The sequence below is a fragment of the Hyperolius riggenbachi genome, chromosome 2 (assembly GCF_040937935.1).
Source record: "Hyperolius riggenbachi isolate aHypRig1 chromosome 2, aHypRig1.pri, whole genome shotgun sequence".
Lineage (NCBI taxonomy): Eukaryota > Metazoa > Chordata > Amphibia > Anura > Hyperoliidae > Hyperolius > Hyperolius riggenbachi.
The window spans coordinates 266,235,880-266,254,624 of NC_090647.1; the positions used below are offsets into that span (position 1 = coordinate 266,235,880).

Genomic DNA, 18,745 nt, shown 5'->3' on the forward strand with positions numbered 1-18,745 from the left:
CAAATGTTATATGGAGCTTTGTACTGAATGTAATGTTGATAACTCATTGATACATTCTTCAATAAAAAGAGTTTAAAAGAAAAATAGCCTTAAAATCACGTATACATTAATATTATAAATAGAGAAAAGTATATATAAATATATACAATACAATAGATAGCCTTACAATCACGTACGCATTAGAAATCTTAAAATAACAGTAATATTAAAAGCGATATTTTAGTAACTGTTATGTTAGGTTTCTTCTATTTGCAGACACGCATGGTAGATTATAACTGAGAGGCTTTAATCATGCTTATCACACAAGCCTGTGTCCTTACACATACACAGGGAGGAACCAACAAGTTGTACAAAGCTGAATCCTTAATAACAGTAGTGAGACATCTAGTGGCTAAACTGCAATACTACATATTGCTACATCCTTTCTCTTTTAACTAAAAAAAAGGTAAACACAAAACAGTATAAAATTCAACCAAAACTCTAGCTATACTGATCTGTCTACAGAGTTTGTACATTAAACATAATCGTTCATATGAGCTGGTTTTCTAGTTGTTCTGCCTGCTCGTGTTACATAAGGTGCCTGTCCCCATGTTCTTGTGCTGATACAGGCAGACCACTGTCTACTGCCATCTCTCTGCCAACTGCAGTCTCTTTCTGCTCTTCTTGTGTTGCTCTTGTTGCTTCTATATCTGCAGATGTAGATGGATTAGTGTAATTGTCCCAATCTGGCTCACTTGGCCTCATCCTGAATCTCTCCTCAGTCTTTCTTAAATGCCTCCGATTTCTTCTCAGTTTTCTTCCTTCCTCTGTTATCACTTCATAGGACCGAGATCCTAATTTTCGCACAACTTTTGCCTTATGCCACTGTTTTTGATACTTGTTCATTGGCTGAACGCGTACTGTATCATTTCTCTGGAGCTCGGGTAGATCTTTGGCTGACCTATCATAGTACAATGCCTGTCGACTTTGATTCCTCTGCAGTTTTTCTTTGCAGTTCTCCACAAGTTTTGGTCTCAACAGACGACTCATGGTTGGTAATAGAGTCCTAGTGCGCCTGCTCATAAGTCTCTGTGTTGGACTAGTCTCCAGGCCTTGACTGGGTGTATTTCTATAATCCAGCAAGAAAGTTGCAAAAAGTTGTTTTGCATCCTTATATTCCTGTTGCTTTACCATATTAACACTCTCTGCTGCTGGCTGTAGTTGTATCCACCACAAGTCTTCAGCACTGTCAGAGTCTGTATTCTGTGTCACTGTGTTTACTGGTCTCTGGTTTAGTCTTTTCTGTCTGCACTGAGTGGCAAAATGATTTTTTTTCCCACAGGATTTGCACAACTGTCCATATGCTGGGCACTTCTCCTTATCTCTCTCATGTCTTCTTCCACAATATTTACACTGTATGGTGCTTTCTGGAAACTTCTGCCTCCTGTGTGTGACTGATACAGCATGCACACCAACATCAGCTGAACTTTTAATCATCTTTAGGCTGTCTTTTGTGAGCTGAGAGGCTCTGCATATCTTAGTACATTTCTCTAGGTCTAGGTTTTCCTCTCTCAGTAATCTCTCTCTCAGGTGAGAGTCCTGGATTCCACATACTATCCTGTCTCTGATTAGAGAGTCTTTGAGATCACCGAACTCACAGCTTGCTGCTAGTATTTTCAGTTCTGTAACATAGCTGTCTATGGTTTCCCCAGTCTCCTGATTTCTTGAAAAAAATTTAAATCTTTCCACAGTTTCATTCTTCTTAGGGTCACATTGTTTATCAAACATCTGAATAATGTCTTTCACAGTCATATCCTCTATGTCATTTTCTCTGACTAAAGTCTGTGATATTTCTCTGCCCTTCTCTCCTATTAAGTAGTGGAATAGTTTTATTTTGCGCTTTTCATCACTGGCTGCTACTGTGAGATCCACATACAATGTGAACTCTTCTTTCCATTGCTTCCATGCTTGGGCCAGATTAGATGAACTCACATCTAGTTTCCCAGGGGGTTTCAATCCACTCTCCATGCTGTCTTTAAAGGGATACAAGCCTGTGTCCTTACACATACACAGGGAGGAACCAACAAGTTGTACAAAGCTGAATCCTTAATAACAGTAGTGAGACATCTAGTGGCTAAACTGCAATACTACATATTGCTACAGTAACTATAATCAACGCATTATAAGTGTAAAAACAAAGTTAATACCAAAAGCGATGTATTTCTAATACAATAAGGTTGAAAACGGTATTTAAGCATTATACATATGAAAACAAATTTTTAAATGATCAAAGAAGTATAAATGAAAATTTAGTTGTTATACTTTTGTAAGCGAAATTTTAAAACAAAAAAAATAAGTAAAAACTGCTATAAGCAAAATTTAAAAACGAAAAAATAAGTATAACACAAAAATAAGTATAACACAAAGTCAAAACAAACTTGTAAACGATATTTGTTATAAACCTTATTCTGTAAACGAAAACTTTTGTTAACACGATCCCTGTAACCGCTATTTCTCGGGCGCCCTTTTTTACTGTCGGGTGCCGAATAGCCGATATTTTGCATTGCAGTCTATGGCGGCGCCCTTTTTGTCCACTATCCCTGTGCGGCCTTTTTTACTAGCACCCCTATTCATACCACATGTCTTGAGAAAGGGGGACCCTGCAAGGCCCCTGAAACAATTGTTGGAACTTTCTGTGGAATAATTGCACAACAAAACTGCTGAATATTTGAAATGATATACTGGTGTGCTGGCGAACTGTGTTCATGATACTATTGGATGTGCCTTTGCCACAGTCACTTTACCTAGCACCCAGACTTGATGGTGTGCCAGTTTCATCTGTAAAACTACCCCTATTCATAAAATACTTTTTTGTTGTTGTTATAGTTTTGGGTTATGTTTAAAATCTTAAAAAGTAAATGTAATGTTTTATTGGCTCTGCTCAATAATACAGTATTTCAAGTTTCTCAGAGCTAAATATTATTTCATTATTATTGATTTATAGCACCAAATATTGACCTTTTTATATTGCCTGCACTCAGAACCTGTTCTCTGCATGAACATTTTATGGTGTTAATTCCTTATCAGTGGGGGTTATGCTATAGTCCAATTGCGTCCTGACTGGAGACAAACTGTCACTTGCATACCTGAATGTTAACTCTTTCACACAGAAAAATATATAATTGGCACTGTGCATCCACATGTCTATATCATCATGCCACATGTCACCTCAGATATACTTTAACCTTTTCGGGACCATGTGCATTAGATTCTACGCCGCACTTGTGGCTGTTCTAGCCTGATGCGGCGTAGGATCTACGCCGGCCCGCAATTTCCGCTCCCGACGCGATTGTGCGCACCCGGAGGGGGAGATTAAGCTGTCATATGACAGCCGACATCTCCCCGGAGTGATCAGCAGCCATCACTACGATCGCTGTCGGATCGCAGTGATCAGTTTGACTGCTGCGGCGGCAGGGGGGAAAAGAAGAGGATCCACTCGCCTCCCTGCCGTTCCCGCGACGATCGGCACCCCCCTCCGCTCTGGCCGGCATCTCCGCTCCGTCTGACGCCAGCGCCGGGTCCCGGCTTCATGACTTCATCAAGCCGCGACCCGGAACTGATCGTCAGACAGAACGGAGATGCCGGCCGGAGAAGAGGGTCCCGTGTGGCTCATCGCTGGAGCCTAGAAGGTGAGTGAAGGCTGCTGGCATGGCAGAAGGGGGGGGCACAGGCCACCATGGGGGGACACAAATCCAGCCAGCCACAGACGGGATCCGGCCGCCTGACCACCCCCCCAAACGTTTGCACCCCCTCCCGCGCAAAATGCCTGGTCCTTAAGGGGGGGTAGGCGGCCGGTCCCGAAAAGGTTAACACATATAAAAAAACAAACTGAGATGAAAAAAAACAAACACTGTGATGAAATACAATAAAAACAAATTCCTACAGCAGAAAATTAATACAAGTGGCCATCTAATAATTTCACTAATTGTCCTGTCCATTTAACAAAGCCCATGATTATGATTATAGACCTAACCGTCGCCTATTTTCTTTAGATATTTCTCCTACTTTTGTAAGTGAACTGGACTTATTACCAGTTCACTGAATGTGAAGTCCATTGTTTAAATAATGTAACCAATGTTTTCTGGAAGTATGGCTTCCACATTGCCCTCAGCAAGAGGTAACTTTTATAATAAGAGGATTCGTTTTCTGTTGTAGTGAATACATCTCATGACAGGTCCAATAGTAGAGTAGAGAGCCAGAATGAATAAATCTTTCATATAGGAAATCTAATTAGAAAGTAACATCTAAAAGAGGTTGTAAAAGGATAGTGGTTAGAAAGCACTCCCGGTAAGTATTTTACTGCCATTAATAAAGGAATCCGTTTGCAACATATTAAGATGTTAGTTCAAGTAGAGGTATCATGTGGCATTGAATGGCAGAAGTATGCAAGGGTGTTGTGGGATACGACACAGATCTAAGTGCAGAGTCAGTGAGAATGGAAAGCACTAACCAAGATGATAAATAATAAACATGATGGCAGGTACCACAAACTGCCTGCTTGCTTGGTTTACCAAAACTGTAATAACTACAGAATAACCATGAATTTCGTAGCTGAAAAAGATAAGTAAAATAAACTGGGGAATATTTTGGCCTTCTCAAAAGGTGGTAATCTTAGTAGTCTCTAAGTTATTGTGTAGAGCAGAGTACTCATTGTCCCCTGTGTCTAGCACATGGACTTCCTATTTCAAAATCTTTGTAAACTGTCCATATACCTAGGAAATGAAGCATTTTCATTATGTAAGAGATGCTGCGGGTAGATGAATAGATGCTGCCTTTGTAGAAAATAAGGGGAACAGGAATCCATAATGCTCATGTGTGGTCAGACTGACGTGCACTCATAGGGTACACCTTCCACAAGTTTGCACTGATGCATTATCTCTCTTTCATTCAGGATCATGCTTATGAGGATGTAAAGTACAGTATGGAGTGCATTATCCATGAATGGGTACTAGGAAGTTTAAGGGCTCCATTGGTTATTTGTTAAACAAATAGTAACTATATAACGTTAGATTGGCACACTGAATTGTAAATTCGTTGATATTTGTACTTTAACCCTTTGATGATCAACATAGCATTTTTTTTTTCTATACTCTCTATTTTTGATATCTTTTCCTTCCTTTCCAGTTATTTAATGTACATGCCATGTTCTGCTTGAGAATAGAAAGCAACAGTAAATGCAGTGCTCAGTTTAGTTGAAATGTTTTATGTAGACAGGGACTCTTTAACTGTTGTTCTGAATGTTAGTAAACCATTCATAAGTAAACTGTTCCAGCTGTCAACCTGTGAAAGCAAGTGAGGATTACATTAATCAGTGTTAGGTGTGTTAGGTTAGACAATATCTGTTCCCAAACAATCAATTATTATTACTACGAATATATTCATCAATTTGCTTGCAGGCGCCTGGTGGAAAGATTAGAAAACATGAGAAAAAATGTCATGGGAAATGGGATGTCACAGTGTTTGCTTTGTGGAGAGCACCTTGGAATTCTGGGTACAACGTCTGTGTTTTGCCAAGACTGTAAAAAGGTAATGGAACTATTTTAATGTGTTTCAATTAAACACAAATATTTGTTTCTGCTTCCATTATGTAATTGTTAAATCATATCCAACAATTCTCTCTAATTATATTAGAAAAGTAGGTGTGGTCTGTGTCTGTACTGGAAAACCACTAGGAACCTGTTCTCTTACACAAGACATGGAGTTGATTCACAAAGCTTCTCACCTCAAATACTAATGTGACACTGGAACATTTCTAAGCTATAGACTCGCAATACAAGAGCTTTTCTGGAGGTTTGCTTGTATCGCAAATACCTTCTGTTTTCAGAAGGCAAAATTATATTCAGCATCGATATTTAAAAGGGGTCTCTTTTAGACCTTTATACTTTCCTAGTGGTTCTGGGTCACCATGAGACATCTGGGTATTCTGTAGAGGAAACTGGAGTAATTTTCACACACAAATTAAACTATGCTTATTCCCCCAAATTACTAAGGGCTTGATTCACTAAAGGGTGCTAACACAGTTAGCACGCCTAAAAGCTTTGCACATGCAAACTAGGGTGCTAAAATTACGTTCTTTGGAATTGGGTTTTAACCACTTGCCGACCGCCCACTGCACAGGGGCGGCCGGAAAGTGGATCCCACAAGGACCGCCGCATGCACAGAGGCAGCGGTCCTTGTACGGGCAAGGGCGGAGCTATCGCGTCATCCGTGGCGCGATCCTCCGCCGGGGATCGATGGCCGGGGATTTAGCCTCCAGCTCGCCGGCCACTTAGCAGCGCCAGCGGGCGGAGGAATACAGAATTCCGCCGATCAATCGTATAATAGGCTTTGTAATGTATACAAAGCCTATTATACAGGCTGCCTCCTGCCCTGGTGCTCCCAGTGTCCGAGGGACCACCAGGGCAGGCTGCAGCCACACTAGTCTGCACCCAAGCACACTGATTCCCCCCCCCCTGCCCCCTGATCGCCCACAGCACCCCTCAGACCCCCCCCCTGCACACCCCCCAGACCCCTGTTTGCACCCAATCACCACCCTAATCAGCCATCAATCACTCCCTGTCACTATCTGTCGACACTATTTTTTTTATTCCCTAAACTGCCCCCTGCTCCCTCCTGATCACCCCACCCCTCAGATTCTCCCCAGACCCCCCTCCCCCCGTGTACTGTATGCCTCTATCCTCCCTGTAAATACCCACTGATCACCTGTCAATCACCCATCAATCACCCCCTGTCACTGCCACCCATCAATCAGCCCCTAACCTGCCCCTTGCGGGCAATCTGATCACCCACCCACACCAATAGATCGCCCGCAGATCCGACGTCAGATCACCTTCCAAGTGCATTGTTTACATCTGTTCTCTACCCTAAACACCCACTATTTACCCATCAATCACCCATCAATCACCCCCTATCACCACCTGTCACTGTTACCCATCAGATCAGACCCTAATCTGCTCCTTGCGGGCACCCAATCACCCGCCTACACACTCAGATTGCCCTCAGACCCCCCCCTTATCAATTCGCCAGTGCATTATTTACATCTGTTCTTCCCTGTAATACCCCACTGATCACCTGTCAATCACCTGTCAATCACCCATCGATCACCCCCTGTCACTGCCACCCATCAATCACCCCCTGTCACTGCCACCCATCAATCAGCCCCTAACCTGCCCCTTGCGGGCAATCTGATCACCCACCCACACCAATAGATCGCCCGCAGATCCGACGTCAGATCACCTTCCAAGTGCATTGTTTGCATCTGTTCTCTACCCTAAACACCCTCTAATTACCCATCAATCACCCCCTGTCACTGCTACCCATCAGATTAGACCCCTATCTGCCCCTAGGGCACTCAATCACCCGCCCACACCCTCAGAACGCCCTCAGACCCCAGCCCTGATCACCCAGATCATTTTGCGACATTTGGTTTCAAGACTACTCCTCACGGTTTAGGGCCCCTAAAATGCCAGGGCAGTATAGGAACCCCACAAATGACCCCATTCTAGAAAGAAGACACCCAAAGGTATTCCGTTAGGAATATGGTGAGTTCATAGAAGATTTTATTTTTTGTCACAAGTTAGTGGAAAATGACACTTTGTGAAAAAAAACAATTTAAAATCAATTTCCGCTAACTTGTGACAAAAAATGAAATCTTCTATGAACTCACCATACTCCTAACGGAATACCTTTGGGTGTCTTCTTTCTAGAATGGGGTCATTTGTGGGGTTCCTGTACTGCCCTGGCATTTTAGGGGCCCTAAACCGCGAGGAGTAGTCTTGAAACAAAAATGACCTGTGAAATCCTAAAGGTACTCATTGGACTTTGGGCCCCTTAGCGCAGTTAGGGTACAAAAAAGTGCCACACATGTGGTATCGCCGTAATCAGGAGAAGTAGTAAAATGTGTTTTGGGGTGTATTACACATACCTATGCTGGGTGGGAGAAATATCTCTGTAAATGGACAATTGTGTGTAAAAAAAAAAAAAAATAATTGTCATTTACAGAGATCTTTCTCCCACCCAGCATGGGTATGTGTAAAAATACACCCCAAAACACATTATACTACTTTTCCTGAGTACGGCAATACCACATGTGTGGCACTTTTTTGCAGCCTAACTGCGCTAAGGGGCCCAAAGTCCAATGAGCACATTTAGGCTTTACAGGGGTGCTTACAATTAGGCACCCCCAAAATGCCAGGACAGTAAATACACCCCACAAATTACCCCATTTTGGAAAGCAGACACTTCAAGGTATTCAGAGAGGAGCATAGTGAGTCCGTGGCAGATTTCATTTTTTTTTGTCGCAAGTTAGAAGAAATGGAAACTTTTTTTTTTTCTTTTTTGTCACAAAGTGTCATTTTCCGCTAACTTGTGACAAAAAATAAAATCTTCTATGAACTCACCATGCCTCTCAGTGAATACTTTGAGATGTCTTCTTTCCAAAATGGGGTCATTTGGGGGGTATTTATACTATCCTGGAATTCTAGCCCCTCATGAAACATGACAGGTGGTCAGAAAAGTCATAGATACTTCAAAATGGGAAAATTCACTTTTTGCACCATAGTTTGTAAACGCTATAACTTTTACCCAAACCAATCAATATAGGCTGAATGGGGGTTTTTTTAATTAAAAAACATGTTTGTCCACATTTTTCGTGCTACATGTATACAGAAATTTTACTTTATTTGAAAAATGTCAGCACAGAAAGTAAAAAAAATCATTTTTTTGACAAAATTCATGTCTTTTTTTTGATGAATATAATAAAAAGTAAAAATCGCAGCAGCAATCAAATAGCACCAAAAGAAAGCTTTATTAGTGACAAGAAAAGGAGCCAAAATTCATTTAGGTGGTAGGTTGTATGAGCGAGCAATAAACCGTGAAAGCTGCAGTGGTCTGAATGGAAAAAAAGGGTCTGGTCCTTAAGGGGGGTAAAGCCTACGGTCCTCAAGTGGTTAATGTACTACTTTGCAATGCTACTTGAAGTGAAAAAAAAAAAATAAGGCAAGACCTTTGTATTACAATGTATGTGCACCTTGCCAGTCTCCTTAAGACATTTTAAACCTACTGAAGTTGGAATGTAAAAATAGATCTAAAAGTGCATTAACCTCTTGGTATTTCATCTACAGAAAGTCTGCACTAAATGTGGGATTGAAACTGTCGGCAGCCAGAAGCGACCTACGTGGCTCTGTAAAATCTGTAGTGAACAGAGAGAGGTAAATCGAGTCTTCTCCATTTGATCTGTACACTTTTTTTTTTTCATAGCAACAAACCTAGAAAATACTTTTATTTTCTGTTTTTTTTTTTTTAATTTTCATTGATTTATCTGGTTAAAAAAAATGCCAAAGCTCACATTTGTGAGATGGCTTTTCTGTAAATTTTTTTTGCATTTACTTCAGATTTGTGACAGAAATCACACTTAGGGCCTTTTTCCACTAGCCTGCGATTTGCGATTTGCTTCTGATCGCAAATCTCAAGGTACATGAAACTAATGGAAACTGCAGCAGCAATTTCCATTAGTGCGATTCGATTGCGATGCGATTTTGGTAAAAGCGCAATCGTCGTCCTGCCGCGTTTTGTATGCGATTGAGCTGGACTATAATGAGTATAGTAGCTCAATCGCAATCGCAATCGCATGGTGGAAATTGAAACGCGATTGCGATCGCGATTAGAATCGCGATCGCAATCGCGATCGCATTTCATAGTGGAAAAGGGCCCTTACAGGCATATAATTCTATGTAATGTGCAGTCTTTACGCCAACAGCTTTTTCTCTGTTCCCTTAGTAAGGGAAAAAATAATCTTCAAGGGGCTTCTTTGTAATTACATTAAAAAGAAGAGCATATCTATAATGATTATTATGGTCATGTCCTACTTTCAGAGCAAGAAAAATGAGATAATTGGAATTTAAACCAGTAAAGGCCATCTATATATGCACTTATGCCTTAATTGCTGTACCTGTGTGCAGTATCACTGCTTAATATATAGTAAAGGCATTAATGCAGACATCTATTAAATAATGTGGTATTTCTTGTCATTGTCCATGCCCTCTTCAGCTACTTAAGTTATTTATAATTTCTTTATTTTTTCTTGGCTAGACAATTGTGCTATGCTGTTCAAAATTCAAAGAAAACGACTTTTGCATAGTAAAATTAGTCAATGTACTGTATTTCCTTAGAAAGTATTGTCTTAATAGAATTAATTTGTGGAAATAATTGACTGGCTATCACATAACTTCATGTATTTAATTTTATGTATTTATAATTTGTATTAGCAGAGTATACATAGCATATGCTTTGCATTTGCATTATACAGTATATACTCTAGTATAAACCTTGTTTACCAGCACCCAAAACATTGTCCCCACATGGCAGTTGTCCAAAAATCCTGCTGTGCCTGTTGTTAATCAATAGACTCTGCTCCATAGGGCAGCACCAGAGGCTGTGCCTCCCCGAGTGTCCCCCCTCACCATTTGCAGAGTGTGCTTCTAGCGGTCAGCAGCAGTGCCCCCCTTACCACAGGCAGAGTGAAGCAGAGTATGCAGCAGTGACTCACCTGTCAGCGCTGCCAGGAACACTCTTCAGGTCTGTCACAATTGCAGAGACTCATCTCTATGACCCCCTCCATTGGCGTACATCAAGACAGACACCACTAGAAGGCATCCTGAAGATGAGACAATGCAAGTGCGACCGGCTGGGCTTAAGATCTTGGTTAGGCTGACAGGTGAGTCACCGCTACAGGTACGCTTCACAAGCAACAGGATCTCAAATATAATTGTCATTCATTACATAAAATATTTTTTTACAACCGTTTACGTATATATTCATGATCCACTCACTTTGTATCAATCAATCCCAGCAATGTCACTTTTCCTTTTCCATCAATATGTTGCAATCTCCTATTCTATATATCGGGAACTATTCAAAGGAAATTAGTTTAAAATAAGAACCAGTATAAAAATGGATTGAAATGGACAGATATAGTGACATACCTACTCTCCTAAGTATCCACAGATCCCGTGGCTTCTCAGCCTCTCTATTGCCACCTGCCTGGCTCCGGACTGCTGTGACTAGTGCTAGTTAATGTCCTTCAAAACTTCTCGGACATCAGTTTTAGACCTAAGCTCCTGCTCCCCCTCCCCCCAACCCCTTTTCTGACCAAGTCATTGAAATAAAGATCACTGCAACATAACTAAAGCCTCATTCTCAGACCTTTGCCTGACTCACTCCCTCTATCAAATATCACCTCTCCTGGCATAGCTGCCTTTATAAATGCACTCTGCCATTGGCTTTAAATAAAAGTTGCAGCTGCCACATTCCACTTCCCTTATCCCACTAATCCACGTCCCCAGGACAACAATAGAACAATGTAAAAAAAAGCTACTTGTGCATCCGGAAGCTAGTGGGAGAAGTGTGGCATCAATAATAACTTTATTGATTATAAGGCCAGGCTACATCATCACTTCAACACAGTGTTACTTTTCTACAGTCAGATTACACCTCTTTTTTTGCCACATTTGATTTTCTTACTCAATGCGATACCCTCTACCCCTTCAGCCACCATCTGTGCCTAATACCTAGTCCACTACTTTCAAAGAAAAATATAAACTCAATCACATGTGATCTCTCAATTGAACATTATATTCCCATATCCTCCACCCCCATCTACCTGTAACCTCCCACACTGATTCAACTTTTGTGCATTGCACATAAACCATATTTGCATTATTATTTATTCCCTAGCTTTGGCTTTGCAGAACTGGCTTCTTGTGTAAATTTCATATGCAGAATTGCTTAGAGTCTGTTACATGTGTGTGTTATACAAACGCCTATTATCACGCACCTGGAGTAGTCAGGGAGGAGCTGGGTGGGGACACAAGGTTGTCCTTCACTATGAAAGCAGACCTTACCTTACTCACCTCCTTTGTATTGCTGCTGCCTCAGACATGCTAGTTAAAGTGAACCAGAGATGAAGCACCCTCATGCAGGGCCGGGCCGAGGCAGAGGCTGGAGAGGCTCCAGCCTCAGGGCGCAGTGTAGGAGAGGGCGCACAATTAATTCAGCTGTCATTCCCAATTGTGTTTGAAGCAGAAAGAAATAAGAAAACGGGATACATGACAGTGACTGCAAGCCAGATAACTAGAGATTAAGGTGCTGGGGAGGTTGGGGGCCCTTGGGCACCTATTAGTCTAATAGCAATCCATGTGTGATGGCTGGGGTGGGAGGGATGGAGGGGTACACTTTGCTGTCTCAGCCTTGGGTGCTGGAGGACCTTGTCCCGGCTCTGCCCTCATGTATTTTACCATATATATCAGTGGGAACATCAGAGAAAACCCCTACCCTTCTTTTGGTTTCATTCTTCACTGCTCAGCCTGCTTGTTACCAGCCCTGATAAAATTCCCGACTGAGCATTCAGTCTGGCTTTGCTCAGGGATCATTATAGCTGAGTCATTACATTATAGCAGAACCTCAAGGGGGCAGGCTTGGGTTTGAAGAGACATCAGAAAAGACAGTCTAAGCTATAATGATTCCTGAGCAAAGCCAGACTGAATGCCCAGTGTGGGATTTTATCTGGGCTAATAACAGGCAGACTGAGCAGTGAAGGATGAAGCAGTAAAATACATGAGGGTGCTTTGTCTCTGGTTCTCTTTAATTCTTACCTGATCTGATCTTTGGTCAGGCTTAGTTGTGAATCTAGCATGTGTACACCGGCCCCACAAATTCATCTAGGTATCCACCATGCTACAGAATAAGTGACAAATGAGCAGCCTTGCACTTTTTATGCACCACACTGCAGATTGCCAGTCACTTGTTTACTGCCTCCAGAGAGCTGTCTCTAGCTAAGCAGTGTAACTGTAGAACTATTCCCAAAACTGTGAGTTTAACAACTGATTGACAAAAGTTTAGGTGACAGAAATTGAGCATGTGCAGGAAACTAAACTCTGTGGCCAACACTGCAAGACTTCAACTGTTTTAACATCAATTCTAGTCTTGTTTCTCCCTGCTCAGTGTGTAATAAACCATTTATTCTTTCCAACTGCTCCCTAGAGTGTTCCTCAACCCATTTAGGGCTGGGTGTAGTTAAAACTACACTGCACTTGTGGCTGCTTAAGCTTGATGCTTATAGATCACCACTGTCGCCCTGCATGAGACGCAGTGGTGCGTTCCTGCTGGTACAAAACTTAGCTGTCTAAAGGAAGCTGAGCCCCGTACCTTGGTCAGGAGCCAATCTCCTATTTCACTTCCTGATCACTGGGATTGCCTCACATTGATCAGGGGGACACAGTGATCAAAAAGAAAGATATGAAAAAAGTTCTGGTCCTTAAGGGGCCAGAGCCTGTCCGTCCTGAATGGGTTAAGAGTTAGAATAAAAGAGCAGTGAGAAGTGTTTTCTATTTACAGATAAGTCAGAATGATAGGAGGTACTAATGCTTTTTATAATGTAGCAGTACTGGTCACAAACAGTTGAACTCTTTTAGCAGTGGCAGCTTGAGTCAGGTGATCATATTTGTGTTGGGAAAGGAACTACTATTCTCCTGACAATAAGGGGCTACTGGATGCAACCTATTAGAGGCCAGACGAGTAATTTCAGTGTATTTATTGCAAAAGACACAAATGTACAAACAAAAGTTGTGTCTTGCTAATTAATGCATATTTACTATCCTAAGAAGTGAAGGCTGGACTTTGGGCTTTAACTGAAAATGTGGTCCACATTGGAGAGGTCAGGCTTCTTTCAGATGAATCTAGAGTTTATCTTCAAGCATATGGCAGTGTTCCTAACCAAAATTTGGAGTGGTATGCACATTTTCCTTCTAAATTACCACTGAAGATAAGGATTATAACTTTTTTTCCACAAAATATCTTAATTTAAAGTCCAAACATTAGCTTTAATATGCCCAAGTCCATCATATGAATAAAAATTAGTAGAATGGAAGTAAATGATGGGAAAATACATTTTGAAAGGAGATGAAAGACTAGCGTTCATTTGTATGTAGATTTATAACTAATGGTGCATTCATAATGAATTAAGACTGCATCGTGGTAGAGACATCACTGATATCTAATTTTATAACTAATTTACAGGCTGGCAATTTAGCAGTATATGATTGCTGCTAAAGTGCTATGAAGTCTTTTGGTTGAATGTCCACAATACAGCAAGATCTATTTGATGCATGGCTTGAATAATACATGTCTGTCATAGCAGAAAGCGTACATTTTTATGAGAACGGTCTGTAATTATATAGAGGTCAATTGAGCAACAGAATTTACTGAAGATTTCATAAATGTACAGTACAGGCTACCGCCAGCAATATAGTACAAGTTATTCTTCTTTAAACCTTTGAGTTTATCGGATTCCATTTGGATCCTTGTTGCATAAAGATGGCCAGATGATTTGTGAAGGGACTGCTGTTAAAACCATGGCAAATATTTACCTAATAAATCCATGTTTCTATCATTACAGCTGTTTCTGCTTAGAGCTGTACACAGGGTGGGCCATTGTTGGTGATATTAACTTCCTGTTTGTGGCACATTAGTATATGTGAGGGGGAAAACTTTTCAAGACGGGTGGTGACCATGGCGGCCGTTTTGAATCCAACTTTTGTTTTTTCAATAGGAAGAGGGTCATGTGATACATCAAACTTATTAGGAATTTCACAAGAAAAACAATGGTGTGCTTGGTTTTAACATAACTTCATTCTTTCAGGAGTTATTTACAAGTTTCTGACCACTTATAAAATGTGTTCAAAGTGCTGCCCATTGTGTTGGATTGTCAATGCAACCCTCTTCACACACTGATAGCAACACCGCAGGAAATATGCTTCCCCCTCATATACTAATGTGCCACAAACAGAAAGTTAATATCACCAACCATTACCATTTTATTAAGATGTATCCATATAAATGGCCCACCCTGTAGTTTACTTTCAGTTCAATGGGATTTTATGGGAATGCTTTTGGAGATATGTTAGACCAATTACATTTTACTATATAATCCTCTTTTATATAGAGATTTAAAATGGCCATTATAGTGAGAGGAATCTATATATTAACTGCAAAAATGCAAAAAAATATCATCCAATAAGAAATTACTTATCCTGTTGTTTTTCGTGTTCACTGTCACATTTAGGAGGAATGTGATAGAAAACCAGCTGAATTCTTTTCATTTTTTCCCCCCGATCTACTGTATACGGTTTCTCTGTGATGCAAAAAATGACATTACTTCTGCCCTTTACACTTTTTTTTTTTTCCCCTTTACCTAGCTGTGTTAATTTTACCTACCTACTGCCACAGCTTACTTCAAGGGTTGGATTCAATTGCCTTCTGATCATAGTGTCCTTGTCTTATCCAAAATAGAAAGCTTTCTGTTATTTGCACGTTGAGATAAGCTTGTTGCTATAGCTAAAAAAAATGTTCCCATAATCCTGCTCGCCCTGCACAGTTTCTCCAGCTAGGCAAAGGCATCCATACCAGGTAAAAATAAAAACAAATTGGGAGCCTAAAGGGGCCTATTTTAGAAAAAAATAGGCATGCTTAGCCTTGCTAATTGATAGTGTGTGTGCCACTGCCAGCAGCCCAGCACATTCAGTGACTACCTGTGTGTGTGTGACAGGGAGCTGCACATTGTACTACCCAGTACTGCATATACCCCAGTACCTGTTGTGTTTACTTAACCCACCTCATCACTGCATATACCTAGCTTTGTGTTGAGTGAACCCAGCTCACTGCATCTAACTACCTGTTGTGTTGAGTGAGAACCCACCTCACTGCATCTTAAGTACCTTTAGTGTTGAGTGAACCCAGCTCACTGCATCTAACTACCTGTTGTGTTGAGTGAACCCACCTCACTGCATATACCTAGCATCCCCACCGAGATGGACAAAATGGACAAACCAGGTAGAGGAAGAGGTAGAGGCACCAGGCACCGGCAGGTCTGTGGCTGTGCGAGGTCGTGTTGCTGTGATTTCGTGCGGACCTGGCCCAAAATACAGTGCTCAGAAGAAGGCACGTGCCATCACTTCCCAAAATCGTGAGGAGGTGCTTGAGTATTTAACACAGAACACCTCATCTCCCGCAGCCACCAGCGCTACAAAAAGCACCACATCTGCTGCATTTGACACTTCGCAGGAGTTATTTGGTGGTGGTGGTGGTGAAATCACTGATTCCCAGCCACTACTGCAACAACAACAAGAAGGTGCAGGTACACCACCTCATACGTCTGAGTTAGGTGGTGATAGTATGGAGGAGGGGGATGATGAACCACCTGAAGTTGGTGCAGTTGAGGAGGTGTCTGAGGAAAGCGCAGCTGGCCAGGATTATGATGACGATTATACGGATACCACATATGTTCCCGGTAGAGGAGATAACCAGGGGGACAGTTCAGAGGAGGAATCAGAGAGGAGTAGGAGGAGACGACTCCATGATAGAAGCAGAGGGAGCTTGTCCTCAGAAACAGCTGGGGGCATTTCCGGCGCCATGTATCGCCAGCTATGGCCAGCCATCCAACATGCCCTTCAACGTCAGCTGCTGATGCCACCGTAGCGCCATCACCCCAGGGGGGGCTCAGTGGTTTGGAAATTTTTTCACGTGTGTCTCAGATCGGAGCAAAGCCATCTGTTGTCTCTGCCAGCAAAAATTGAGCCGTGGAAAGGCCAACTCTCACGTAGGGACAAGTGCCTTACGAAGGCACCTGGAGAGAAGGCACAAACACCTATGGCAAGAACACCTGAGGAAAAGCAGCACCCCTCAAAAGACAAGCCACCTTCCTTCTCCTCTTCCTCCTTCAGGTGTATCGTCTTCATCCACTTTCTCCCTTGCACCTTCACAGCCACCCTCCTCCACGCCGCCTCTTCCCTTGAGCGGTTCCTTCTCCTCTGCCCACAGCAGTACCCAGCTGTCCGTGAAGGAAGTATTTGAGCGTAAGAAGCAAATGTCTGCCAGTCACCCTCTTGCCCGGCGTCTGACAGCTGGCGTGGCGGAACTATTAGCTCGCCAGCTATTACCATACAAGCTGGTGGAGTCGGAGGCTTTCCGTAAGTTTGTGGCCATTGGTACACCGCAGTGGAAGATACCAGGCCGCAATTATTTTTCACAAAAGGCCATACCCAAACTGTACCGTGCAGTTGAGAGGCAAGTGGTGTCATCTCTGGCACACAGCGTTGGGTCAAGGGTCCACCTGACCACGGATGCCTGGTCTACCAAGCACAGGCAGGGCCACTACATTACATACACAGCCCATTGGGTCAACCTGGTGACAGATGGCAGCAAGCAGGGAGTACGTGGCTGCGCAGCGGACTGACTTGTCACACCTCCACGGCTTGCAGGCAGGCCTCCAGCCACCTCCTCTCCACCTGCTACCACCGCTTCGCTGTCTTCCTCATTCTCCTTGGCTGGTGCCGCGATCTCCTCTCCAGCTACACATCCCCAGCACCCCAGGGCCTATGCTGCATGCCAGGTACGACGGTGTCACGCAGTGTTAGACATGTCTTGCCTGAAAGCGGAGAGTCACACTGGAGCAGCTCTCCTGGCTGCTCTTAACAAACAGGTGGAGCAATGGCTGACCCCGCACAAGCTTGAGATCGGCAACGTGGTGTGTGACAACGGCAGCAATCTCACTGCTGCATTGAATTTGGGAAAGCTGACGCACATACCCAGCGACTTGATCCCCTACGCCTACTTCCTGGAGCGTGCCGTGCGTAGAGTGGTAGATACAGCTGTGGAGGAGCGTGAACGAGAAGAGTTGCGGCAGCAGGAGTCGTGGGAGCCATTTACACCCGAACCCGATGTTCCCACAACACCTGTGGCACCACAGAGGGGGGAGGAGGAGAAGGAAGAAGAGGAGTCGTGTGGGGAAGGAGAGGAGTCAGACTCTGATGATGGTGATGATGAGGAAGGTGTTTCTGTGGAGGAGGAAGAGGCGGCGGAAGAAGAACAACCGTGGCAGCTGTCACAGGGGGCTTCTGCTGCTCCACGTTCCCGTGGTATTGTTCGTGGCTGGGGGGAGGAAGAGGAGTTGCATCCCATCACTGAGGAAGAGCAAGAGGAGATGGAGAGTACGTCTGCATCCAGCTTTGTGCAGATGTCCTCTTTCATGTTGTCCAACCTGTTGAGGGACCCCCGTATCAAAAAACTCAAGTCGAATGACCTGTACTGGGTGGCCCTACTAGACCCTTGGTACAGGCACAAAGTGGCGGACCTTTTAGCAACTCAACACATGGCGGAAAGGATGCACTTGCAGAACAAGCTGTCGATGATGCTTTACAATGCGTTTAAGGGTGATGTGGCTGCACAATGCAAGGTACCACTGGCAGTAACCCTCCTCCTCCCAAGTCCACGCAGGCAAGGACAGGTCGCTCCAGCGATCTCAGGGTGATGTCGGACATGCGGACGTTCTTTAGTCCAACTCCTCGCCATAGTCCTTCCGGATCCACCCTCCACCAACGCCTTGACCGGCAGGTAGCCGACTACCTGGCCTTGAGTGTGGATGTAGACACTGCGAAAAGCGACGATGAACCCTTGGACTACTGGTTGCGCAGGCTTGACCTGTGGCCAGAGCTGTCCCAATTTGCCATACAACTTCTCTCTTGCCCTGCCGCAAGCGTCCTGTCAGAAAGGACCTTCAGTGCAGCTGGAGGCATAGTTATTGAGAAGAGAAGTCGCCTAAGTCACGACAGTGTTCAGTACCTGACCTTTATCAAAATGAATGAGGAATGGATCA

At 43.1% G+C, this 18,745-nt stretch overlaps 1 protein-coding gene across 4 annotated transcripts in view; it reads left to right on the forward strand.

Moving 5' to 3' along the window:
• RPH3AL (rabphilin 3A like (without C2 domains)) overlaps positions 1 to 18,745 on the forward strand; it is a 372,551-nt gene that overhangs the window by 140,410 nt on the left and 213,396 nt on the right. For all 4 annotated transcript variants that reach the window (XM_068268620.1, XM_068268618.1, XM_068268619.1 and 1 more), the window contains exons 4-5: positions 5,436 to 5,565; positions 9,162 to 9,248. In XM_068268620.1, the coding sequence (XP_068124721.1) occupies positions 5,436 to 5,565; positions 9,162 to 9,248 (217 nt within the window). The remainder of the gene's footprint in view (positions 1 to 5,435; positions 5,566 to 9,161; positions 9,249 to 18,745) is intronic.